The 26,570-nt window shown below is 38.7% G+C and overlaps 1 protein-coding gene and 1 pseudogene across 1 annotated transcript; one reads left to right on the forward strand and one right to left on the reverse strand.

The window, feature by feature from the left end:
• Nucleotides 1-5,043: 5,043 nt before the first annotated feature.
• Nucleotides 5,044-12,900, reverse strand: LOC122029078 (annotated as a pseudogene).
• Nucleotides 12,901-23,083: 10,183 nt separating this feature from the next.
• LOC122030141 (disease resistance protein RGA2-like) lies at nucleotides 23,084-26,022 on the forward strand. Its single transcript, XM_042589304.1, has 2 exons — nucleotides 23,084-25,276; nucleotides 25,801-26,022. The coding sequence occupies exon 1, from the start codon at nucleotides 23,252-23,254 to the stop codon at nucleotides 25,256-25,258; it is 2,007 nt and encodes a 668-aa protein (XP_042445238.1). The 5' UTR covers nucleotides 23,084-23,251; the 3' UTR covers nucleotides 25,259-25,276; nucleotides 25,801-26,022.
• Nucleotides 26,023-26,570: the final 548 nt, after the last annotated feature.

Consider the following 26,570-nt stretch of genomic DNA (forward strand, 5'->3'; position numbering starts at 1 on the left):
CCATTACTGTACAAAAAACATGGTGATACAATTTATCAGAGATGCATGCCCGAAGATGAGGCCAAGGAGATTCTATATCATTATTATTCGTCGTCATATGGGGGACACTTGGGCATCTCGAAAATACTAGCCAAAATTTTGTATGCAAGATTCTTTTAGCCTCACCTGTTTAAGGATGTACGAGAGTATGTAAGATCATGGGATCGGTGTCAAAAGACCAGAAATATTACCAAGCGACATGAAATTCTACTTAACTATATTCTAGAAGTTGAGTTATTTGATGTTTGGGGAATTAACTTTATGGGGCCATTTCCGTCATCCTATAACAATAATTACATCTTGGTTTCGGTTGACTATGTGTCTAAATGGGTTGAATCTATCACATCTCCCACTTATGATGTCAAGACAGTGATCAAAATGTTCAAGAAAATAATATTCCCTCGGTTTGGAGTCCCCCGAGCAGTCATAAATGACAAAGACAATTCGAGACCTTACTAAAAAAGTATGGGGTAAACCATAAAGTCACAACATCATATCATCCACAAATAAGTGGACAAGTTGAAATTTCAAATAGAGAAATCAAGCGAATATTAAAAAAAATGGTGTTAATATCAAGGAAAGATTGGACTCTTAGGTTGGATGAAGCCTTATGGGCATATCAAACCATCTATAAGACCCCAATTCAAATGACACCCTTCTGATTAGTGTATCGAAAGCCCTGCCACCTTCCCATGGAGCTGGAGCATAAGGTCTATTGGGTGATTCAGTAGCTCAATTTTGATTTAAAGTCGGCTGGGGAAAAAAGAAAACTTTAGCTGAATGAACTAGAGGAGCCAAGAATGAATGCTTATGAAAATGTTAAGTCTTACAAGGAGAGAACAAAAAAAATGACATGATAGGCACATTGTGAGATGAGAATTTCAAGAAGAAAAACTATTTTCTTATTCAATTCAAGGCTGAAGTTTTTTCCTAGAAAACTAAAATCACGATGGATAGGAACCTTATAAAATAAAGAAAGTGTATCCTTTTGGAGCAGTTGATATCTGGAGCGAGGAATTAGGATCTATTAAAGTCAATAGGCAAAGACTGAAAAGATATTTCCTCGGGATACCTATTGAGGGAAAGGAATGACTCATCTATCTGAACCTCACCCTCCAAATTGAGCATCAGGGATTAAGCTCGCGACCTTAAACAAGCGCTTCTTAGGAGGCAACCCAAGGGTTTATTTATGTGTTCTTCCTTTTCTTCTAGATTTTAGATTTTGTCAAGTATAATTCATATTTAATTTCATTTTCAAGATTTTTAGGAGAATAAATATCTCCAGTGAGCAGGCACCCAACCTAGGGGCATGTGGATTCACACGGCCATGTACCCTTTGGCCAAAGACATACATGGTGTGGTTGTGTGAACTGATCATACAACTGTGTACTAATTAGCTAAAGATACGTAGGAGTAGTCGTGTGGATTCACACGACCATACGAATCCACCCGAAGGAACAATGGTATGGCCATGCTATTAAACACGACCGTGTCATGTGATGTTAACCTGTGTTTTTAATGCTCTTCTACGACGCGGGCATGTGCTTTAGCATGCGCCCGTGTGCTTTAGCATGCAGGCGTGCACTTTAGCAAGCGGGTGTGCTCTTTAGCACACAATCGTGTGCTTTAGCACACGATCGTGCACTTTAGCACACAATCGTGCGTTTAGCACATGGTTGTGCCACTGCTGACACACCCCAGCACCCTCCCCCCCCCCCTTTTTTTCTTCCACCTTCTTCCTTTAATTCTTTCCATACATCATTCCCACTCTTTTTAGAGATTTTTTTCCCCACCTTGGACTTGACATCATCCTCATTCAAGAGGATGAAAGGGTCTATGCCAAAGAAGAAAGGTGTCTCATCAAGTAAAGTCAAAGAAATAAGTGAAGCTTCAAGGGAACCTAATGCACACTTCAAAGGTATGTCTAGTAACCTTGGTATTATCTTTAAGAATGATGAGAAAATACGTCGATTTGATTCATTGGTGAAGAGTTCTATTGTGAGCACCAAATATTTAGATGTTGATACCTTAGAGGTTCTAGGTTTCAAAGATGATGTTGAATGGTTTTTCAAGAGATAGGTTAGAATAATTTTTGTGTATAAATTATCCAACATATCCTAGAATAATTTTACAAATTTTAAGCTCCATTAATTTTCATAATATTTATGGGGATGGAGTAGTTATATTTTGGTTGCTTATTGATGACTACAAATGGAGTCTTGGTGATTTTAATGCATGTTTTGATTTTCCAAACGATGGAACATGAATAATACATCCTAACTTTAGTGGTCCAGCTGTATGAAAATCAATTAGTTGTACATCACTCCCATCTAGGACTGCTATCATTATTAATCCAATCTTTCGTTATCTTCATTTAGTTATGAAGAATATAATATTTAGATGTGGTGAATGTTATGGGTTGGTACATGAGGTTGAATATATTATTTATGGGCAATGTTGAAAGAAATTCCATTGAACATGGGATTCCATTTTTTTAGCACCTAGTGAAATTAGGAAGATCTTCTTTAACGGACCCTATTATTTTGGGAGAGTTACTTACCCGAATGGCAGTGTTGCTGGGTTATGATATTGATGGAATTGAAATGGTAGACAGTACTCCGGGAATTGATCTAAACACATGTTTGGCAATACACATGATATGACGAGATGGTTATGGATTTAGTCTTATTTTGAAACACAATTTCCCCTTATATTTTTGAAATCCTGAATTAACCATCGTTCGCATTAAGGAAAATTAGTTGTTATCTAATGCCAATAAACAACCTCATCCCTCTTCCTATAATACCCTCTACAAATGCTCCTTCAAGTAATCATGATCTTGCTAGGTTTAATTTTCATGAGTCTCGCCCCCTCTTAGATGCTCTTCATCATGACCACACTTTACATAGAAATCTATTGGAGAAACATTTAGTTATATCTGATGAACAGTTTCAATGTTTGTAAAATTATTTTAAGAATGAGAAAGAATTGTTTGAGGTGATGACTAAATTTATGGATGACTAGAGGAGGAAATGGAAGAGGAATAAAAACTTTAAGGGAAGCATGAGACAAGTTCACATAGAAATGGATGCCATATATAAATATCAATAGTTCTTGGAAACTGGAAAGGCTTGGTATCCTATTGTACTTGACTTTCCAATCTTCTTCGATTTTCCTCCTCCACCACTACAACAAAAACTGCAAACGACAACGGATATTATCCGTTGTCGTAGGGTCAAAAAATCGTTGTAACTGAGGGTATTGTAGAATGTATTGCCCTATGATAACGGTTTTGAATCCATTGTCTTTGTAGACATTTGACAACGGTTTTTATCCGTTGTTGTTTATATGCCCAAAATTTGGCTACGAAGGATACGACAACGTTTTAAAATCATTGTGGTAGATAATTTCAACAACAGAAATAAACCGTTGTTGTAGACATTTTTTACAACGGATATAAACTGTTGTGGTAGATAATATTTGACACATTTTGTTTTTTTTACAACAGTTTTAATATATTTTACAACGGATAAAACCATTGTCTTTTATCACTTTTTACAAAAAAATTTCATTGTCGTTTACCTAGTTTTTACAACATTTTTAACTGTTGTCTTTAATGTTCATTAATACCAAACAACCAATCTTATTTTACTATAAGCAAACCACCAATACAAAACTAAATATTTACTACATTAAATCCAAAATAAACATCCATATATAATTCATCTTGTAGCCACATATACAAAAATATACAAAATGAATTGTTACTCATCAAAATACACATGTTTTCCATTACTCTCCATATACATTAAATCACATGTTTTCCATTTGTTGTTCTCCATATGGCTTTTAATTTACAAATTAGCAAGGCAAGCTACATCTTAACAAAGCTCACTTCTTGCATCAAAAAAACTCAAGCCTCACGAATTGCCCAACCTGCAAGAGAAAATTTTACAAAACTTATCAAATTCCAGAATCCCAAAAGGAGAATGTAATTAACCAATCTGTAGTGCATAGAAGGCAAAAACAAACCAAATGAAGGAAACAAAAAGAGGTGTTTATTAGAGAATAACAGTACATGGAATCTACTAGGAGCAGTGATACCTAGCTTAGCATAGTTTATTAAATAATTAGCACTGCATGCAGCTAACATTATTTAAGTGAACTATCATCCAAGATCAATAGAATCCATGCAAAGCACATTACATCCATTAACATCTTGAAACAAAATATTCATGCAATTTTCTGTGCCATTTTCCAGATTGCATTACCTTTGAGACCTGGTAGGAACAATATGCTTTTCCATTTTGCAAGTAACAAGTTGCCAGGAGCTGCAAATTGATCTGCAATAAATAGACCCATCACAAAAGCATAAGTGAAAGTAAAAAACATGGGTTCAAAATCTTCCAATTAAAACTTGAACCAAAAGAATTGGATCATCATGATGAGTTATGGTAGGGTGAATTTTTTGTAGAGCTAAAACAATTCCACAAATTCCTCAAAATAGAAATCACATACGCACAGCTTTAATAATTACATAGGACACCTAAAAGAACCAAAGTGTCAATCAAATAAGTGTAGATTAAGAGCTATAACATTCACTACATTCCAGCTGGAAAAATAGATTTTTCATTCCCATTTCATCAATACAAAGAGAAAATCTAACAAATTTAGCTGCAATGCACGTGCAATTCACGGGTAATTTACACTGCTCGTCCAAGCAAGAGTATATAGAGCAAACTATTAAGAAATCAAACTGCAGTATATAGATGTCAGCTACTCACACAACCCAGCCATTATTAATTTTGGACAACAAAGAGAGGCAATAAATAAGGGAAATGTCAGCTAATTCTGCTCATGGTAGAAATGCAAGAATGAAGTATTGAGCAAAGGAGATAGCTAGTTGTGAATAAACAAATTATTAGCACTAAGGAATCAAAATCAATAAGTCATGGAGTCACAAACAAAGTGTTCAACCATCTTTTGAAGTCTAGTAATTTATACCTAGTAATGAATATAGTCTAGTATGCAATCCGCCCATTCGGATTGCACTTTGTCAATTTCTTCGTTGGAGTAAATTGTTTTCATGAACTGTTAACATACCCAGATTATATTAGTAAACAAAATGAAGAAGCAAAGTCAAATAAAAGAAATTATTTGAGAAAATTGAGAATATGTCAAATATTACCATTGAGCTAAGTGAATCCTTCTCACCGGTAGCATTTCCTTCAATAATTTCTCTCATAAATTTCATCACATAAAACTCACATTGTTTAGCATAAAGTTGTCAAGGACCCTATGTTAACAAAAAATTATCAACGGATAATGCACAGTTAAATATTTTTAAATTAATCACAAGTAAACATATGTGTGTATATATAATATACAAACCTTTACGACTTCCCACGTAGGCTTCTTTTTCCCTTTCCTTTGCTTGTTCGAATTGAACAATTTCAAGCTCCTTTGTACAACAAGAGTTGACGTATGATTAATAAATTAAATTAAATGCTTAATTAAAAAACAAATATGTACTCACATATCCACTACATATTTCCAGTCCTCATAGCAATTGTGATAATTAAATGAATCGAATAAATAAACAATCTCCACATAAGGGTCGATGACACTATGCACAAAACAGAGTCAATGCATAAATTCAACAGAATTGTTGAAATAAATCTATTAAAAATGAAATTGTAATATTTATTTACCCAACATTATGAGGTGCCAAAACTAGCTGATTTTTTGTTGCACCACTCAACCTATCAACCAAAACACTTGCCTAACTATTCAAGTATTCAGTCTTTTCATTTTTGTCAAGTTTGGATACATATGGCATTACTGGAAGGGTTTGTGGATCCACAAATCTGAACTTATCCCTAATGAACAGATTAGGGATAAGTTAACTAATAGAATACTAATAAGTTAATTAGTAAAATGTAAGAACAGTGCAATAAATATTAATAAGTAAGAGAATTACTCGATATAAGGATCAACATCAACATCATTTTCCAAGGCATAACGATGTGCTTGATGCAATGGACTATGCACCAAAGCAGTGTAACCGATGATGAAGTGATACATTGTTTGCGGTAAAGTAAGTTTGCTAACTGGTGGAAGAACGCCAAAAGCATCACATGCCAAGAGGATGACATTCTTAGGGTGCGGACCAACACATGGTATCTTCGCATTAGGAATATACTCAATTGGATATGAAGCTCGAGTGTTCTCTGCAACATCAACAATTCCATTGAACCAGATTCCCTTTCACACAATACCAATTCACTCAAGAAGTTTGTTTCATCTTGTTAATCACCTGTAATAGAGTTATCAAAGTAGTCTATCCCTAGTGTGTTCATCGAAAACGACGTTTTCCAACACTGCAAGAAATTTGCAAACATTAAGACAAAAAAATATGAATGGTTCCAGTTCAAAGTGCATGTCGAGTTTGATAGGGCACTTGCCGGTTCCAAATTTGATGGCATTCCAAATGTTAGGTTCCTTCTCCTTTGATAGGCCGATACATTTTGCATAGCAACCTCCTTCAATGTTTGAAATACCATTTTCACTCCAGCAATGCTCATCATCGCCAATAAGAAGCCTGTTGTGGTCTGTAGATAGAGTAGTTTTCCCTGTGCCTAAAACAACAAAGCAAAAGTCATAAGAACAAAGAAGCCATATGGTGAAAACACTGCAGTGTAACATAATTCTACACATTTACACATGGAATGCTTCTAGTTAAGTTGCAAAGGGCAGTATAGTAACCATGCTATGGGAAGGTGATGCGCCAGAATCTCATCCGACCAACACTTACCTGATAGTCCAAAGAAGAGGGCAACATCACCATCTTTGCCCATATTGTTGCTAGAGTGCAGGGAGAGAGTGTTTCTTTTAGGCATTAGATAGTGCATCACACCGAACAAACCCTTCTTCATCTCCCCGGAATACTGTGTGCCAAGGATGACCATTTCTTTCCTATCAAGATTAAGATCAATGCTGGCGGAGGTAGTCATGTAGTGTGTGTATCGATTACATGGAAACTAGCCAGCATTGTAAATTGTGAAGTCCGGAGTACTGAAATCCTCCAGTTCTTCAGGCGTAGGACGGATGCACCTGCGATCCTTCCAATTATTTCATGCAAAAGAGAGTTTTTCTTCTTCTAATTTACATGTTTTCCCTTGGCATTAAGGAGAGAAAGAGGAGCTAGTTAGCTCACTAACACTAATATATGCATATGTATGATCCAGCCTGCTAGTAACACAACTATGATTCACTACTAGAGATCAACAGAACCAATGCAAAGATGACTTATCTGGATAACTATCGAACTGTAGAATTGAAGGTCATCTTTAGCATTCTTATTAGTAGTATTTTTCACTTACATGTTGTGCATGAACAGGGAATGATAGGCCCTTGCAGAGACAATTTGAACTTTGATTCGATGCTCGGGATCCCAGTTGAGGAATTGGTCATTCACAAATACCTTGTATCATGCAGATGGCATATTAGGATCTATGAGGAATTACATCAAACACTTGATGTGCATGTGTACCTTATCCAAAGAGTTGAGGTAATCGACAGCCCTCTCCCTGTTCACCAGGAAGGTGTGCTCATCCATCTCTATGTTCGGTGAGCCTTTGCGTGAATAGTGCACATACATTTTGAGAAGGAACCATCAATGGAAGGATCATGAATTAGTTGTGTGGACTTACTTTCCCCACCAAAGCTCATTGGCAGTGGTTTCATCCTTGATGACGTGCTTGTCCCTCGGCGAACAGCCAGTCTTCACGCTGGACAAGGTAGCCAAGGCTCCGGTCGATGTTATGAATGATCCATGTTCATGTTTTATGGCTTGCTCGTAGAGTTCTACAAGGAATTCGTGATTCTTTCAATGAGAATGAAATGTTATGATTTGAGTGATGAAGAGGAGATGAGAGCAGATACCGGGCGGGGAGAGGTTGTAGAGGACATGGGTAAACTTGAGGGTGATGTCGTTGACGCTGATGGTCGGCGTCAAGTAGTGGTGGTGCTCGGCGGTGACCTTGGTCGCCTCCGCCTTCCTGGCCGGATCACCCCTCACCACCTTCGACCCAGCTGTCTCCCTCGTCAACGACGCCAATGAATCATTGCGCACAACACGATTTCATTACAAGAAACGCGGGAGAAAGATTGGATTCCACCTTCTTGTTCTCAAGAATTATTTCCTTTTAGGTTTAGAAAAATTGATCCGGCGGTGGCCCACCAGTATCCAGCAAGGAATCTGGATGTTTCCCCCTTTTTTTATTATTGAGAAAGAGATGTTTGTTTGGAGATTAAATATTGACCTGATGGATTGGAGCTGGAGCTTCTGGCGCTCCTCCTCTGAAATGGTGGCGAAGGCAGCGTTGCCCTGCTGCGCGCCGTCCTTGATGGGGGTGGTCGGCGCCGACCTCTTCTTCTGCAGGGAGTGCAGTTCGTCAATGGTCTTCGCCTTCACCGACGGCGCGCTGTCGTCGTGGCAGATCCCGTTCTCCGGTTTCTCCCTCCCGTGCGTTTGGATCTTCGACAGCCCATTGGAGAACGCCGCCGCTCACTAAGTGTAACACCCACAAAATTATGAGATAAGTATATGGGTGTTATTTGCTTTAGAGCCTAAAATTTTGAAGAATCAAAAAGAAAAAAAAAATAAGAAGATAAGAGAAATAAAAGAGGAGGTGAAGGTTTGAACCTTGAACCTCTCACAAAGGATAGAAATAAAATTATGTATGATAACCACTAGGATAATGAATAATATGTGAATGGGAACTGATGGGAATTGTAGTTAAATGTAAAGCTAAAATTTAGTGAAGGAACAAAGGGAAAATCAAGTGGCTTCTTTCTCTTGTTTACCTCTTGGTTAAGGAAAAAGAGTAGCAAAAGACAAGTTGTCCTTCTCCCTTTCCTTCTCTATTTTCGTGGGGTTTAAGAGGATAATAAAGAGAAGAATTTAGGGAAGGGAATGAGGACATATTCTCATTAAGAAAATACATGCATGAGATAAGGAGGAAGGGAAGCAAAGTTCATTTTGGTAACTTCCACCTACTTAGCATAAAAAGGAAAGGAACTAAAGGTTTTCATTTTTTTTCCTTCTCCCTCACCCTTGCCGAGACTCTAAGCCTCCTCCCTCATCTCCACAAGCCAAGTTTAGGTTTCTCCCTAAGAGAAAACTAAACTACAAGAAGGAGCCTTCAAGGTGTACCCTTCCAAGCAAGAGAAAATCAAAAGGAGTGCTAGAAGAAGAAGCTCCCTACTTCCTCTTCACCAAGGGTACCATTTCTTTAAAGATTAACAAGTGATTACTAGGTAAGCTTCCCCTCACCTGTGGTACAATAGTTTGTATGGTTTTTCATGGAGATAGATCGCTTAAAAACTTAAGTTTTTGTTTAAGAAAATTCGGTCAAAAAAAAAACAAGAAGAAGAGTTTAAGAAAGTTGTAATTAGATATGCTTTCTATTTTTCTTGTGACATGTATTTTATGTAAGAAGTTAACCTATGGTTTCCATGCTAGAATAATTAATGAAAAATTAGTTTCATGATTTACATGTTTCGACCAAACATGAACAAGAAGACTAGGTAAGTTCAAGACTCAAACTAAGCATGTTTCCTTATTTTTTTGGTTATGTATCCTATGATAATGAGGTTGTTAACTTTTCTCTTACTTGTATGTTGTTTGAAACTCCATTTACATGCTCATGAATATTTGGCCAAGTAAGGAGTAAAGGCCTAGGAGAGTTTTAAACCTAAGACCAAGCATGCTAAGATTTTTCCTAAGACAAGACATGAAGCTAAAATGTTATGCCATGATTGTATGTTAGTTATGAATCTTATTTCATGCTTATGAGGGTTCGGTTATGATGAGAGTTGAAGTCTAGGAAAGTTGAAACCAAGGCTAAGAGGCTCATGACCTTCTTGATAATATAATATGAAACTAGTTGATGTTTTATGGTTGCTTGTTATATAGAATTTTGAATACATGTAACTTTCGGCCACATTAGATTTTAAAGCTAGTATGTGTAGGTTTTTTTAACTAAGTTTACTCATGTTGTTCCTTGTTATGAAGCCATGAAAATTTGTGTAGGGTTTCCATGATCTTGTGCCACTAGAAACTTAGTTTCATGCTTGTTAAGTTTCGGCCACTACAAGTTTAAAGGGTCTAGAGAAATTTGAATCCAACTTATACATGCTTATGATGTCCTTGAGATATATGCTATGAAATGTAGTTGTGGTTCCCATGCTCTCATGTCACTAAAAATCTAGTTCCATGATTTACATGTTTCGGCCACTACAAGTTTAAAGGCTTAGAGAAATTAGAACCCAACTTATATATGCTTATGATGTTCTTGTGAAGTATGCTATGTGGACCTTTTATGTCTATTGTGATTTTTAAGTAGGAAAAAGGTTTTTATAAATTCTCTAAGTAAGACTTCCGCTGTGTTAAGTATGCAAGTGTCGTCAAGTAACCCCCGTCGCCTTAGCAGGAGGGGCGGGGCGTTACAGTTTGGTATCAGACCCAAGTTAGCCTTTCCACTACACACATGTCAAGCCTCTATCCTGCCGCTCCAAGTAAGATTTTATATGCTTAATGTAAAATTATGTTTTGATGCTTTAATATTATGCATGTTTACTTATTCTTTGTTTTAATTAATTTAATGTTTGATGCTTTAATATTATGCATGTTTACTTATTCTTGATTTAATCTAATTTTTGATGCTTTAATATTATACATGTTTACTTATTCTTTGTTTTAGTTAATTTAATGTTTGATGCTTTAATATTATGCATGTTTACTTATTCTTGATTTAATCTAATTTTTGATGCTTTAATATTATGCATGTTCTCTGATTTAGTTTAATTTAACTTTTGTCAATACTCTAATATTCTGCATGTTTAGTTATACCTTGAATTAGGATAGACATGCATGATAGTAGGATAGGAATAATAATAACCTTATGACGGCGAATAGGGATAATGATAATTTGTTGTTGTTTAATGAAGATAAGCATGGATAGGAGACGTACTACCCGAGCAGAGGAGACAGTAACTCCACCAGATCTGACTCAGGTAGTCACCGACCTTCAATGCCAGATCACGGAACAACAACAGATGATCACGACTTTGATGGGTCAACAAGGAACCCCTACTACCCCACCAGTAGTTCAGAATGCAGTGCCCATTGTGCCACTAGTTGCACCAGTACCACCGGTAGCCCCTGCCCCAGTGGTTCGACAGGAGACCTATTTGATTCAGTGGTTGAGACTTAAACCGGAGAACTTCTCGGGTACTTGCGAGCCGTGGGATGCCCAGGCCTGGTTCAAGACCATAGAAAGCACAGTGGAACTTTTGGACTGGCCTGAATCAGAGAAGATCAAATGTGTATCCTTCTGCTTCTCCGGAGATGCGAGAATGTGGTGGGAAAGAGTTAAAGCGAAGAGACAAATTAATCTGATGAATTAGACGGACTTCGAGACAGAGTTCTTCGAAGAATTCTTTCATACGCAAGTGACGAACCGGCATTACGACGAGTTTACCGAGTTCCGGCAAGGTGATTTATCAGTGAACGAAGCAGTAAAGCGCTTCAACCGACTAGCACGCCTTTGTCCTGAATTAGTGCGTATAGAGAGAGAAAGGGTCAGACTGATGTTGAAGATGCTTCGACCCGAGATAGCACTGAATGTGGCCGGCGGAGTTAATAGGCCGCAGACTACAGAGGAATTAGTCAGCAGTGCACTGATTACGGAGCATTATCAGAAAGCGATGAAGGAGAATAAAGGTCAGACATGAGCCGAGGGACAGAAACCTCAGAGTACCAAAACAGGCTGGAAAGGAACGTCTACCGGAAAAAGAAAGCAGTGGGACAATGCAAAAAGTGGGTCAGTAAATAAGCAACCGAGATACCCCCAGTGTTCTATTTGTGGGAAGCTGCATTCCGGACTGTGTCACAAAGGTACACGAAAATGCTATAATTGTGGACAGGAGGGACATTTGGCCAGAGACTGTCCTACTCAAATGCAGGCACCATTCCAGCAGAACAACCAGAACAGGGGTGCCCCTTCACAACTACACCAGATGCAAACTGCTATAGAAGGGACTTCAATCAGCCAAGGGAGATTGGAAGCCTCGCCAGCAACGACGAATGCCAGGGTTTTCGCGCTTACCAATGAAGATGTGGCGAACACCTCTACTGTCGTTACAGGTCAGCCGCTTACCTCTAGCCAACATGCTAAAGTTTTATTTGATACTGAAGGCAAACCAGTGGTCGAATCTATTGGGAAACCGAGAAACATTTCGTGTCATGGGGTCAAGACCATGTCCGAGCAACTCTCCACCCTGACTATAGCACCCACCCTATTCGACAATATATTAGAGAAGCAAGCCAGTGACCAAAGCCTCCAAAGGATTAAGCAAGAGATCTTAGAGGGAAAGAATGATGGATTTCGTACCGCGGATAGCGGAATATTATACCTCAGAGATCGATTATGTATTCCCGAGGACCCCGAGTTGCGAAGGAAGATATTAGAAGAAGCTCATTCAACGCCCTATGCAATGCATCCGGGATCCACCAAAATGTACCAGGATTTGAAAAAGAAATTCTGGTGGTCCGGTATGAAAAGAGATGTGGCTCAGTACATCAGTGTCTGCCTAACTTGTCAGAGGGTTAAAGTGGAACACCAGAGGCCTGGAGGATTACTGCAGCCTGTTCAGATTTCGGAATGGAAATGGGAGGATATCTCGATGGACTTTATTTCAGGATTACCCAAGACAACAAACGGCTATGACGCTATATGGGTAATCGTGGATAGACTAACCAAATCCGCCCACTTTCTGGCAATCAAAATGACCCATTCAATTGAGCAACTGGCTCAATTATATGTCAAGGAAATTATTAGACTACATGGGATCCCTAAGACCATCATCTCTGACAGAAATGGTCGTTTTGTTTCGCATTTTTGGGAATGAGTTCAGAGGGCTCTCGGCACAAAGCTATTATTCAGTACTGCCTTCCACCCTCAAACCGATGGACAGACAAAGAGAGTGAACCAGGTGCTGGAAGACATGCTACGGGCTTGTGCCTTGGACTTCAAAGGAAGTTGGTGCCGATATTTATGCTTAGCATAATTTGCTTATAACAATAGCTACCAGGCTACTATTGGGATGGCCCCCTACGAGGCTCTGTATGGTAGAAAATGCAGATCACCCATATGTTGGTATGAAGGCGGGGAAAAGAAAGAGATGGGATTTCAAACAGAGCTTATCGATAACACTACCCGTGTTATACAGAATATCCGCCAAAGAATAGAAACTGCTCAGAGTCGACAGAAGAATTATGCAGATAAGCGACGAAGGCCATTGGAATTCAGTGTCGGAGACTCAGTATTCCTCAAGGTAACTCCCATGAAGGGAGTAATGAGGTTCGGTAAGAAGGGAAAGCTAAGCCCGCGCTATGTGGGACCATACCAGGTTCTGAAAAGAATCGGCAAGGTAGCATATGAAATAGAGCTGCCTCAAGAGATGTCAACCATTCATAACGTGTTCCACGTTTCGATGCTGAAGAAATGTATTCCGAACACGGGCAAAGTGATCGAACCACAGACAATACAAGTGCAAGCGGACCTAACCTATGAGAGCCGACCCAATTCAGATATTGGATCGAGACGTCAAAAGACTAAGGAACAAAGAAGTACCCTTAGTAAAGGTCCTATGGCAAAATCAACAACACGAAGAAGCCACGTGGGAACGAGAAGATGATATGAAACAAAAGTATCCGGAGCTAATTTAAGTTCGAGGATGAACTTTCTATGAGGTATGGGGTACTGTAACACCCACAAAATTATGAGATAAGTATATGGGTGTTATTTGCTTTAGAGCCTAAAATTTTGAAGAATCAAAAAGAAAAAAAAAAGATAAGAGAAATAAAAGAGGAGGTGAAGGTTTGAACCTTGAACCTCTCACAAAGGATAGAAATAAAATTATGTATGATAACCACTAGGATAATGAATAATATGTGAATGGGAACTGATGGGAATTGTAGTTAAATGTAAAGCTAAAATTTAGTGAAGGAACAAAGGGAAAATCAAGTGGCTTCTTTCTCTTGTTTACCTCTTGGTTAAGGAAAAAGAGTAGCAAAAGACAAGTTGTCCTTCTCCCTTTCCTTCTCTATTTTCGTGGGGTTTAAGAGGATAATAAAGAGAAGAATTTAGGGAAGGGAATGAGGACATATTCTCATTAAGAAAATACATGCATGAGATAAGGAGGAAGGGAAGCAAAGTTCATTTTGGTAACTTCCACCTACTTAGCATAAAAAGGAAAGGAACTAAAGGTTTTCATTTTTTTCCTTCTCCCTCACCCTTGCCGAGACTCTAAGCCTCCTCCCTCATCTCCACAAGCCAAGTTTAGGTTTCTCCCTAAGAGAAAACTAAACTACAAGAAGGAGCCTTCAAGGTGTACCCTTCCAAGCAAGAGAAAATCAAAAGGAGTGCTAGAAGAAGAAGCTCCCTACTTCCTCTTCACCAAGGGTACCATTTCTTTAAAGATTAACAAGTGATTACTAGGTAAGCTTCCCCTCACCTGTGGTACAATAGTTTGTATGGTTTTCCATGGAGATAGATCGCTTAAAAACTTAAGTTTTTGTTTAAGAAAATTCGGTCAAAAAAAAAACAAGAAGAAGAGTTTAAGAAAGTTGTAATTAGATATGCTTTCTATTTTTCTTGTGACATGTATTTTATGTAAGAAGTTAACCTATGGTTTCCATGCTAGAATAATTAATGAAAAATTAGTTTCATGATTTACATGTTTCGACCAAGCATGAACAAGAAGACTAGGTAAGTTCAAGACTCAAACTAAGTATGTTTCCTTATTTTTTTGGTTATGTATCCTATGATAATGAGGTTGTTAACTTTTCTCTTACTTGTATGTTGTTTGAAACTCCATTTATATGCTCATGAATATTCGGCCAAGTAAGGAGTAAAGGCCTAGGAGAGTTTTAAACCTAAGACCAAGCATGCTAAGATTTTTCCTAAGACAAGACATGAAGCTAAAATGTTATGCCATAATTGTATGTTAGTTATGAATCTTATTTCATGCTTATGAGGGTTCGGTTATGATGAGAGTTGAAGTCTAGGAAAGTTGAAACCAAGGCTAAGAGGCTCATGACCTTCTTGATAATATAATATGAAACTAGTTGATGTTTTATGGTTGCTTGTTATATAGAATTTTGAATACATGTAACTTTCGGCCACATTAGATTTTAAAGCTAGTATGTGTAGGTTTTTTTAACTAAGTTTACTCATGTTGTTCCTTGTTATGAAGCCATGAAAATTTGTGTAGGGTTTCCATGCTCTTGTGCCACTAGAAACTTAGTTTCATGCTTGTTAAGTTTCGGCCACTACAAGTTTAAAGGGTCTAGAGAAATTTGAATCCAACTTATACATGCTTATGATGTCCTTGAGATATATGCTATGAAATGTAGTTGTGGTTCCCATGCTCTCATGTCACTAAAAATCTAGTTCCATGATTTACATGTTTCGGCCACTACAAGTTTAAAGGCTTAGAGAAATTAGAACCCAACTTATATATGCTTATGATGTTCTTGTGAAGTATGCTATGTGGACCTTTTATGTCTATTGTGATTTTTAAGTAAGAAAAAGGTTTTTATAAATTCTCTAAGTAAGACTTCCGCTGTGTTAAGTATGCAAGTGTCGTCAAGTAACCCCCGTCGCCTTAGCAGGAGGGGCGGGGCGTTACACTAAGAAATGAGAAGGAGCACAACGTCGTATGAGGAGAGGGAAAGATAAATGGCTTAGGTTTGGGAACGCGAAAACACGGCACCGAAAAGAAAACAGCGAGGGAAAGGAAAACGGCGAAGGGGGGAAATGACCAAATTCAATTACAACGGTTTTTTCAAAACTGTTGTCGTAGCCGCTAAAAATGCGGATAAAGACAACGGTTTATAAAACCGTTGTAAAAAGTGTTGTCGTTTTAAAAAAAAGTCGCTTAATGACAACAATTTTGCTAAAACTGTTGTCTTTTATATTTAATGGGGAGTTCAAAGACAACGGTTTTGGCAAAAACCGTTGTCTTTGAGCAAATACGCAACGCTTTCTCTTAAAACCGTTGTCGTAGGGGTGTTGTCGTTTGCAGTTTTTGTTATAGTGCACCTCCTTATTGATTTCATCAAGATGATAAATAACTCAAGTCTGGAAGAGTTGTATATTTATACATATTTGTTGCCTTTCCATTTTAGCTTTTCAGTTGCACCTTTCCATTTTACTTGCTTTGCTTTTTAGTTTAGTTTGTTTCAGTTGTTTTGCTTGTTTAGATTTTTTGTTTTTGTGGCATATGAGTGCATTGATCTTCACCTTACTACTGACTTGTGCGATAGCAAAATTTCTAGCATGCTTATTGTTTAGATTATGTTATTATATAAACAGTGATAGTATTTTTAGTGAACTATTTTTCTCTATCTCTAATAGCATGAAGTGAGTAATGCATTGTATTGAGAAAAAAATTTGAGAAATGGTATAAATTAGGGACCTCATTTCACTTTGCGTAAGTTCAGACAGTTGAAAACTCTAAAAATAGTCATAATTCATATAACTTGTCAATACTTGTATACCCATGGTGATTTTTCAAATTACATCTTAATTACTAGATAATACTCAAATTATATAAGCTCATTTGGAAAAATCAAAATATTCCTACATTTGCATTCTTGGCACATGTGTTAGTGTGATACATTTAAAGCACTAAATAAATAATGAATATGGGATATAAAAAATAGTTATCGTGAGCAAAACCTAGCAATTTACCCCTTTGGGACCGAGTTAAGTTACTAGAGAAATAAATATTATGCTTCCCTTGATATCAAGCACACCTTTGAGACCTTAGATAGATTGAGAGAGATGAACCAAGCATGTGGTAAGTAAGTGTCTATGTAACGACCGCACTTCTTAACCCCGACTCAAGCCACAGGCGTTACTCCTTTTTATGACTACTAAGGACATTATTGTATGTACACTGTTTGGTTCAGAGTTCTACTCTGAACTTGTTCCGACTGTTAAGTTGTGTTTTGGGAGCGAAATAGAGCCAAGATGAAGTTTAGAACTGCTTGAGGATCTGGGCCGTGTGGTGATGACCGACCGTGTAGCCTTACTGAGCCCTAGTTTGGGCATGGTCGTGTGCCCCACACGGCCATGTAAGGCTCTCCCTGCTGGAGCAGGGCAACACCGTGTGGCTTCCACACAGTTGTGTCACCTCGACTGAGTCAAAGGGGTGCACGGTCGTGTGAATCCACACGACCGTGTCATTTTGCCCGAGGAGGAGAGGTGCATGGCCGTGTGTGGCACATGGTCGTGCAACCTTTCCAGAGGCTAAGCCTTGCATGGTCATGTGTGGCACACGGTCGTACAACTTTTCCAGAGACTAAATCTTGCATGGCCTTGTGTGGCACACGGTCGTGCAACCCTGGCCGAGAGGGAGAGGGTTGGGGTCATGTGACTCCACACGGCCGTGTGGGGGTCACGCCCTGCACCCAAAAAGGAGTGGTTCTCCCCCTTTGTACTCCTTCTTGACTTATCATTTTATCCCACAACCTTAGGGAGAATATTTGACACTTCAACTACTACCAAACCGTAAATTCATTGTACACCATTCTTAATAGTACTTTTATACTAAGCGTAGATAAGAACATATGTCCATCAGCACCAAAATCTAACATAGTCAAACACTAGCAACTTCCAGGATCGCTTCCCATTGTTACGTCACCCATACCATCAAACATTGCTCTTGCTGCCCCTTCCTACTCAAGCTTTCCTTTACCTTTATCTGCAGTATAAGGAAATGCAAACTATAAGCAAAGGCTTAGTAAGCACCATCTACTCACAAAACTACGCATTAAAGAGAACATGCCTTTTTATTGTAAAACTACTTGGGAAAAGAACAACAAACATGCACATGAGTATAGTTCACGCTAAAACATATGCTTTGTAAATATGCACATGATATGTATTTTTAAACAGTCTTTAAAATGCTAAACACCAACTTAAACCTTGTTAGTAATGTATCGAAAACAGAAATCCTGGCATATCATAGAGTTCACCAACACTACACTTTATAACTCAAGTTCTCCACTTAATGATGGTTTCACTTCAACAAACTAATGCACTTTGAAAACTTTATCATACATATTAGTGAATATAATAATCAACTTTCTTGGGCCCGACAATGTACCACTTGCGCGCATCCTTAATAAAATCTGAGGTAGCTAATCCCGAACCTATTAAGGTACTACTAGGTGAACTTATGTCTAGGGGCAATCTAGGAGCCCATCCCATGGACCTTATGTCCAGTACATGTCATTTTAAAGTAAAATACTTTCTTCTACTCAGTACTTTCTTATAATTGCACTTGTTGTCATTTCGACAAACACCTTATGTGCACTTAATCCCCCACACATATGGGGAAGCATCTTAGGGCACTTGATTATGCTTCTTAGTCCAAGAAACTTAATGGGAAGGAAATAAAAGTACTCATATGCTCTTAATCCCAAAACTTAGAGGGACATCTTTACATATCATGCATTATATCTTAACATGCACTTTAACATGAAATTTCTTAATCATGCATACAACCATACAAACCTACCACAAATAGGTTCCTTCATACATAATCGAAACAACTTATACTGCAGGTGAGGAGTACTTACATTCTTTCACTAGATCTTACTCTTATAGGATGTAAGAAAAGCAACACTCTCTTTTGTATGCCTTGATCTCCAAACCACCCACCTCGTACTTAAAAATCCTGATGAAAATTCCCCTCTAGATTCTCTTCTTGAAGAACCTAGAACCTTGGAACCCTAGAGTTCTTGGCCAAAACTACAAGAGAAGAAGAGGGAAGGAGTTTCGGCTAGGTATGGGAGAAGGGAAAATGAAGAGATTTAGGTTTTGATCTCATCCCTCAACTTTTATACTAAGTGGAAGTTGAAGCATCTCTTCTCCCAAAATCTGCTTATAAGGAATTGTTTCCTATTATTAGTGTGATGCTTTACCACTACCCTAATGGAAACTCTAACCAATCATATATAAGAGGTCTTGGATTCAATCCTACCCAAGTCCATTTTAAAATCTATTTTTTTATTTCTTTTTCTCTTCTTCTAGTTCTTTTTACCATTTTGAATAGAGAAAATTTACGGGTGTTACAGTCTATCACTAGGAACACAAGAAACATGGTTAGATGACAACTTGACTAGGCTTAGAGATCGATACTTGAAAATTTTAGATCACTTATCTCACTGTGCATGAGAACTTACATTTAGACCACCCTCGAGTTACTCTATGATCACGCTCATCAATGGAATTAGTCGATAGAGTTAGATTGAGTCATTATAGATTATAATGCATTATATGAACACATGAGTCTAGACTGTAGAATATTGCTTAAGGACAAACAAAGGTTTAAGTTTGAGGGTGGAATGTGCATAAATTATATACAATTGTATTCATATTTTAACGCACATCTACTTATATTTCTTGAGTATGATCTATGTTATTGCATCCTACTTTATCATTATGTCAGCATTATTGTTCCTTTTGTTAAAGATCTACTCGTGCTTCATTTTATATTGATAGGACGCGCTTTGGAGTGAAAGTTGAGTTAAAGCATATTTTGGAGCAACCTTAGAAGAGGTGCAGAAGCTAGCCATGCCCCATGGCATGTCCATGTCCTCCACCAGAGCCAAGACACGACATGATCATACCCCCACAAGCACGGTCGTGTCTTTCATGCAGGGGAGTCATGCCTAGCAGAAGCCAACAGGGGGTGGTCATGTGGATTCACATTGTCATGCCTCTCACTTGGAAGCAAAGTCGTGCGGACCAAAAGCTAACTAGAGGCTGGTCGTGCCCCATGGGCACTGTGGTGCCTCTCACCTGGGAGTTGAGCTCGTGCCCAGCTGAAGTTAATCAGGGGGAGGCTGTGCCCCGGAGACACGACCGTGACACGACCCAGGCAAGGGTAAGATCCACTCTTCCACACTCTGATCGATGATTTGAAGTCATTTTCATCTTCTCCTTCATCTTTGGAAGCAAAGGATTACATCCAAAGACTTTTCAACGCATTTGATAAGACTTCTTCTCTTTTTTCTCTTAGATTCAAGTAGATGGTTGTAATTTCAATGTCTTCAGGTCTAGTTTCTCTTATTATGGAGTAGATCCACCTTGTTCTAGGATTAAGGGAGTAATTTTAATATGTGATTGATGCTAACTTTATGAATTTGCTAATGTTTTGTTCAAATGACATGTTTATACCTTGTATCCATTTAATTAAATGTGTGTGTGGTGTTTCTATGCTTGAATGTCATGTTTGATGGAATGAATGTATTGATTACTCGCCCCGTGACAAGGAGGTATCCCTTTAAACGGATGTTTCGAGGGTATCGCCTTGAAAGGGATAGCAACTTTATATTAGAAGTATCTAGCTAATTAGATTTAATGGATTATCCCCAATCCTATATTAATAAGTGTCTTATGTAATCTAGCATTTGTATGATCGGGAGGTCTTTAGTGACAAAGGATATCCCATTAATTGGACTTCCTAAGTTACCTTGACTACTTAATGACATCGGATAGCAATTGGGATAATACTCCGATACGACTGTCGCGGGAGAGTGTTAGTATTTAGTTAGACTTCCTATTTATGCATAAGGATAGAGGATAGGAGCTGGGCAATCCATAGGGTATTAATTAACATCATAATAAAACTGAACTCCTAGAACATTTTCCTTTACCAATCTCCTCACAACAATTCTTAACTCTCTCTTCTACTTCTCTTTCTTTTAGTGCAAACATTTACAAACTCTTCGATCGCTTAACTAGTTTATTGTGGGAATTTATTGGTGCTTAATCAATCTCTATAGGACCGATATAATGATGTAATTTTACACTTACGGTAACGTAACAATAAGACACCAGGGAGCACGCCTTTTTTATGATAAATAAAAAAAAATTTAAAAAAAAAAAAGGGACTCCTGTTATAAGGAAGCTTCTAAATATTTCTCATTTGACTTTTTGAACCATTTAAGTTGCCTAACAACCTAAGTAAATTACTCAGCGAATAACGAAGCATATGACCAAGTGACTAGTTGGCTCATTAGCAAGTTGAGAGCTTGCAGTTTGGTAGTCAGTGGGCTCATAGTTAAGCTATAAGCTTTAAGGTAGTTGATGGCTTTACGAGTAGGCTGAGAGGTCATGACAACTATGGATTCTTTAGCAAGCCTTTGATGGACATGCAAACAGCTCATGAGCTCACATAAGGTTCTGAGCAAGTGATGAGCTCGCATGCCACTGATTGTTGAGCTGGCGGATAAGCAGACAATGCTTGAGAGGAGGGTAGCAAGTAATGAAGGAGGTTTAGATTTTGGATAAATATTGGAGAGGAAGAATTGGGAGGAAGGAAAGTGTCTTCTTGATTTTGGATGAATTAGATTTTGGCCAAAAACTAATCCATGGGTGAATTTACAATTCAACGATCGCGTAATTCTAGTAAACTATAAACAAGGATTGGACTCCCCCTTTAAATTTAAACATATGTTCCTGGAGTAAAATGACCATCATCTTAAAATAAGAAATGACGTTGACTTTATTTCATGATCTGGTTAATCATATGAGGGTTGGTAAACCACTTGATTTATTAAAGACTGCCAAGTCTTTTAATATTGTAAATGGTACCGATTACGATGGCATGCAACATTATTATTATTGTTAAACAATAGCAGCATTTAAAAAATATTAAATATTTTCTCTCTAATAATTCCCTTATTTCAATATATGTGTAATAAAAATCATAACCCTTACCAATAAAATTATTTTAATTTAATCAAATTTATTATATCAAAATACTTTTATCAATTTAATTAAAATTATTCAAATTTAATCAAAATCATTATAGTAGGTGACATCCAACGTGGATATTCTGACGCGGCTAAAATTATTTTTTTTTTATTTCCCACTTTCATTTGCATGCAATACTTTTCTCTCTTCTGTATGTAAGTTCTCTCCTACATGCAAGGTGATGGTAGTTTGTATAAACCAGTACCAAGATGGTACCGATTCTACAAATCAGCACCCGGTGTTAATTTGAAACGAGCACCAGCCAGCATCATGTTGATGCTAATCTTCAAGAACAACACTACATTAGTGTTGATTTTTAAAGACCAACAACAGCTGGTGTTGGTTTAAAACCAACATTAGCCAATACCACGTTGGTGGATTGGTACTAGTCTTGAAAGATCAACACCAATAGTGGTGTTAACCAGCACTAATAGTGGTGTTGATTTACACAAATTAGCACCATCTTAGTGTTGGTTTGCGCAAATCAGTACTAAACCAGCACCAACGTTAATTTGCACAAATCAAATCAACACCAATAGCTGTGTTGGTTTGCGCAAATCAACATCACGCAAAATAGTACTACTATTGGTACTAGTTTGTGCAAACCAGCACCACTGTTAGTGCTGGTCTTTCAAGATTAGCACCAAGGTACCAAGGTTAGTGCTAGTCTTTAAAGACCAGCACCAACATTGGTGTTGATATTTAAAGACTAACACTATTGTGGTGCTAGCTAGCGCTGATTTGAAACCAGCATCAGTCAACATTATGTCGAGTGCTGATCTTACTCGGTGTTGATCTTTAATATTATCATCATGTTAATGCTAGTCTTTAAAAATCAACCTCAGTTGGTGCTGATCTCATTTTAGGATTAATTTATACAAATCAATATCAGAAAAAAGAATTACTTAAAAATATAAGAGAGAAATATATACATATACGTTTTTTATTTTTTAGCAAATAATAAATACTAAAGTCAGTATAAATATATATATGTTTATAATTTACATTCATGCCGTAAAAGGTGATATTATTCACCAAATGATCTAGTCGATTAAATAAAGAGAGTTCAATGGCTTAGGAGCAGGGGGCAGCGTGTCAATTACGCTTTTATGTTTCCGTGTCACAAATTCAATGAGCTAGTCATTTTTTTTTTGTGGTGTTGTTGCCAATGTGTTTTAAGTCTTCGGATTCTCCCTTCGTTCCTAATAAAACGAAGATGCACCGTCACCTTACGGATCACTTCTCTCTGTAACCTCCCTCGCTCTCATCTCCTGCTTTGGAGTGGTGAGAAGAGAGACGAAGTAGCGGCAATGGATCCTCATATAATCGTTCTAACAGTCATTGGATGGATTGTGCCGGCAGTCGTTACTATGGCGATCAACAAAACGCTGAATAATCCTCCCAAAGATGACAAAGCTAAGAAACTAGAGGAAGAAATTGAGAAAAAGAGCAGAATAATCGCCCAACTTGACGAGGAGATCACAAGCAATCAGATCGTCAAACATGGGTTGTGGGGCGTTAAAAATGTCGTCGGTGGCGCAAAGGAAGCGATCGAGAACTACCGGAAGCACGATGGACGATGTAGAAAAGTATTTTTCTGGAAACCTGATGCAAGAACCAACTGGTTGGAAGAGGCTCACGGTATGCTCGACCAAACCGATGTCGATTTCAGAGCAGTGGCCGTGGCTCGGCAAAATGACGAGGAGTACAAATTCCGGCGTACGACTGGTGAAAGGAAGCATTTCACGAAGTTGCGAGGACGAGACGCCGAAACAAGAGCCTTGCTGAATTGGTTGGAGAATTCTCAGAGATCTTTTAGTTCAGGTAGCAAAAAGTTCTCTATTCTGTCTGTCGTCGGTCCGGGTGGCATCGGCAAGACGGAGCTCGCTCGGGAAGCCTACAACGCCCGAGCCAGCTTCGGCATCAAGGCATGGGTCTCTGTGTGCAAGAATTGTGATGTGAAGAAGATGACCATTGAAATCATGGACTCTGCCGACATCAAACTACCTCCGGGCCTTCACAGCATCAACAGCCCGGAGCAGATCCGAAGCATATTTACCAAGAGGATCAAGGGGCAGAGAGTTTTGGTCGTCTTCGATGACGTGTGGGAGGGGTTCAGCACCTCTTGGGAGGAGCTTTACGCCTCGCTTAGTCATGGAAAACAAGGGAGCAGAGTCATAGTCACAACCCAGCTTGAGAGGGTAGCAAAGCTAATCGGATCGGACGAGACGATTAATCTTGATCCCCTCGAGCATCAGGAGTACTGGAAACTGTTTGAAGAATGCGCATTCGGCAACCAAAATCCCAACAATTATCCGGAGTTGCAGCAGTTAGGCCAGGCAATAGCGGCCAAGTTTGAGGGCTCTCCCTTGGCAGCTGTGGAGATTGGACGTAGATTGGCGTCTAATTTAACAAAACGACACTGGGAGAAGATTGCCGGCAGTCAGTTCGGTGAACTCCAACGCTCGAGAGGCGACATCCTATCGGCACTAGAATTCTGCTACGAGCAACTGCCTACACGCTTGAAGCAATGCTACCTTTCTTGTGCTTTGTTTCCGAAAAATTACTGCTTTGACAAGGACCAGCTGCTTCGGATGTGGGTGGCCCTTGGCTTCGCTCCTTCTCTTGCCGACGAAGAAATCAGAAGCCTAGCTGAAGATCTTGCAAGTAGATCATTTTTCGTCAATGCAGAGAGAAGGAATAACAAGTTTATGATCCACCCTGTGTATCATGAGCTCGCGGACATGATTTGCGATGGCGAGTTTTTCAGACTCGAGGAAGAAACAGAGGAAACAAAGATACCAGAAAAAGCTCGCCATGTGTATGTCAAAGCGGACATTTTGGTGAAGGTCTGTAAAGGTTTAGGAGAGAAGGAAAACTTATACAGCCTTGTAATCGATGGTAGTCTATCCTCTGGCATCCCCAATTCTAAGTCGGATTTCCACAATTCTCTGAACAAAGTGTTGGATGATCTGAAAGGATTACGAGTGTTGATACTCCCAGAGCTTCCAGGGAATGGATCACTGAGATCGATTCAGAAATTAAGCCATCTCGAGTACCTTGAGATTCCCAGCAACGAGAACAGAACGCTGTCCAAGTCATTCCTGGCACGCTACCGCCGAGGGCAGGTGAAACTGAACCAGGTCTCCAGGGATTTGTTCATCAAGCGCGAGGGGATGGATGAGTTGGCCAAGTTGTATGGTGTAACTGCAGATTGGCAACCGGAGGCAATCTCGACAGCCAGCCTCGGCAGGAGGAGGAGAAAACGATCTCTACCGCGAGCTGCACGGAAGGATCAGCTGCTGTGGGAGCAGTGAAGATAAAACCCATTCGAGGTATGGCTTCTCAAATCTCATGCATCTGACTGTTTCATGTTGGTTAGCGGTTAAGGGACATAGACCTCTTAATCTGTAGTATCAGGTTCTCCAAAGCTTAGTTCTGCTGAAAATTGAAAGTTATTGCGATGCATAGCTTCCTGCTACAAGTCCCCAGCCTTACAATGTTCTGCTGTTGATCTTTCTTTGTAGTCTGCAAAATAAATTTTTCTTTGAAAAAAGAGAGGTTATTTGTAGTTCAAAAATAAAGCTCTTGTTTATTTAATTGCGCTTTTGGTTCTGTGTAACATCTAAGATAATATAATTGAATGGAGATCTCTTCTCATAGAACGAGAATTATCAAACTTCTGAAGATATTTGTGTGTTTTAGTAAATATGTTAGTTGAAAATGTTCAAATTAAATAGTCCTAATAAATTTGGGTTCAGTCAATCCACTCAAAATTGGCAGGATGTCTATCCCCTTTACATTTTTAACACACTTTCTATTATTAGATACTCTTTTAAATAGTAGATGTTCTTTTCAGTGGCTATGATTCTTCATATGCAAGTTTAACTCTGGCAGCCGTGACTCCTCAAATGCAAGGAATAGTCGTGTCCCATGTATACATAAAACTAATGCCTCTTCTTTTAATTGTAAGTGACACCTCTCCTTTGCTTTTCATGTCGGTACTAGCACTAACTGTTTCAATTTCTTATCTGTAACTAAATGCACCCTTTGTTTTTAATTAAAGCCCGAGTTCTATCTAGTGACTTTAAATGAATTCTTATATTTTCCAATAACCTATTTCTGAGTCGGGTAGAGTGACTCTGAGTACTATCGAGTTTCTTATCAAATAAGGCGAGAGACCTCAAGTACTGTCACGTTCCTTGAAAAGACTCTGACTTTTCTGGGAGATAATCCGAACCTTGATCTAAGTTGAGGGTCTTCCACGTGGAGGCAGGATCTCTTGAATTATTTTTTGTAATCTAGAAGATGTGTCATTTGTATTTATAATTGGATCATGGTGAATTCAGTCGTAAATAGTTGCGATCCCTTTTTGGATTCATCGTCCCCACCAGATTATAATTTTTGTTCGGAGCGGACAGCCGGAGGTTGCCCGGAGGACACCCTTACTCGGCGTCCAGTAACCTACCCACTTGTCCACCACCAGAAACCTTCGGACGGCCTCCGGTCGTCCGCTCCGAACAAAAACTATAATTTGATGGAGACGATAAACCCAAGAAAGAATCGTAATCATTTGCGACCGGATCGTAACCACGACCTGACCATAAATATGAGTGATACATCCCTTGG

Source organism: Zingiber officinale, chromosome 10B (genome assembly GCF_018446385.1).
Source record: "Zingiber officinale cultivar Zhangliang chromosome 10B, Zo_v1.1, whole genome shotgun sequence".
NCBI lineage: Eukaryota > Viridiplantae > Streptophyta > Magnoliopsida > Zingiberales > Zingiberaceae > Zingiber > Zingiber officinale.

Bases quoted from the DNA above. Each gene is read 5' to 3' on its own strand.
- LOC122030141 (XM_042589304.1), top strand. From the start codon at position 23,252: ATGGATCCTCATATAATCGTTCTAACAGTCATTGGATGGATTGTGCCG.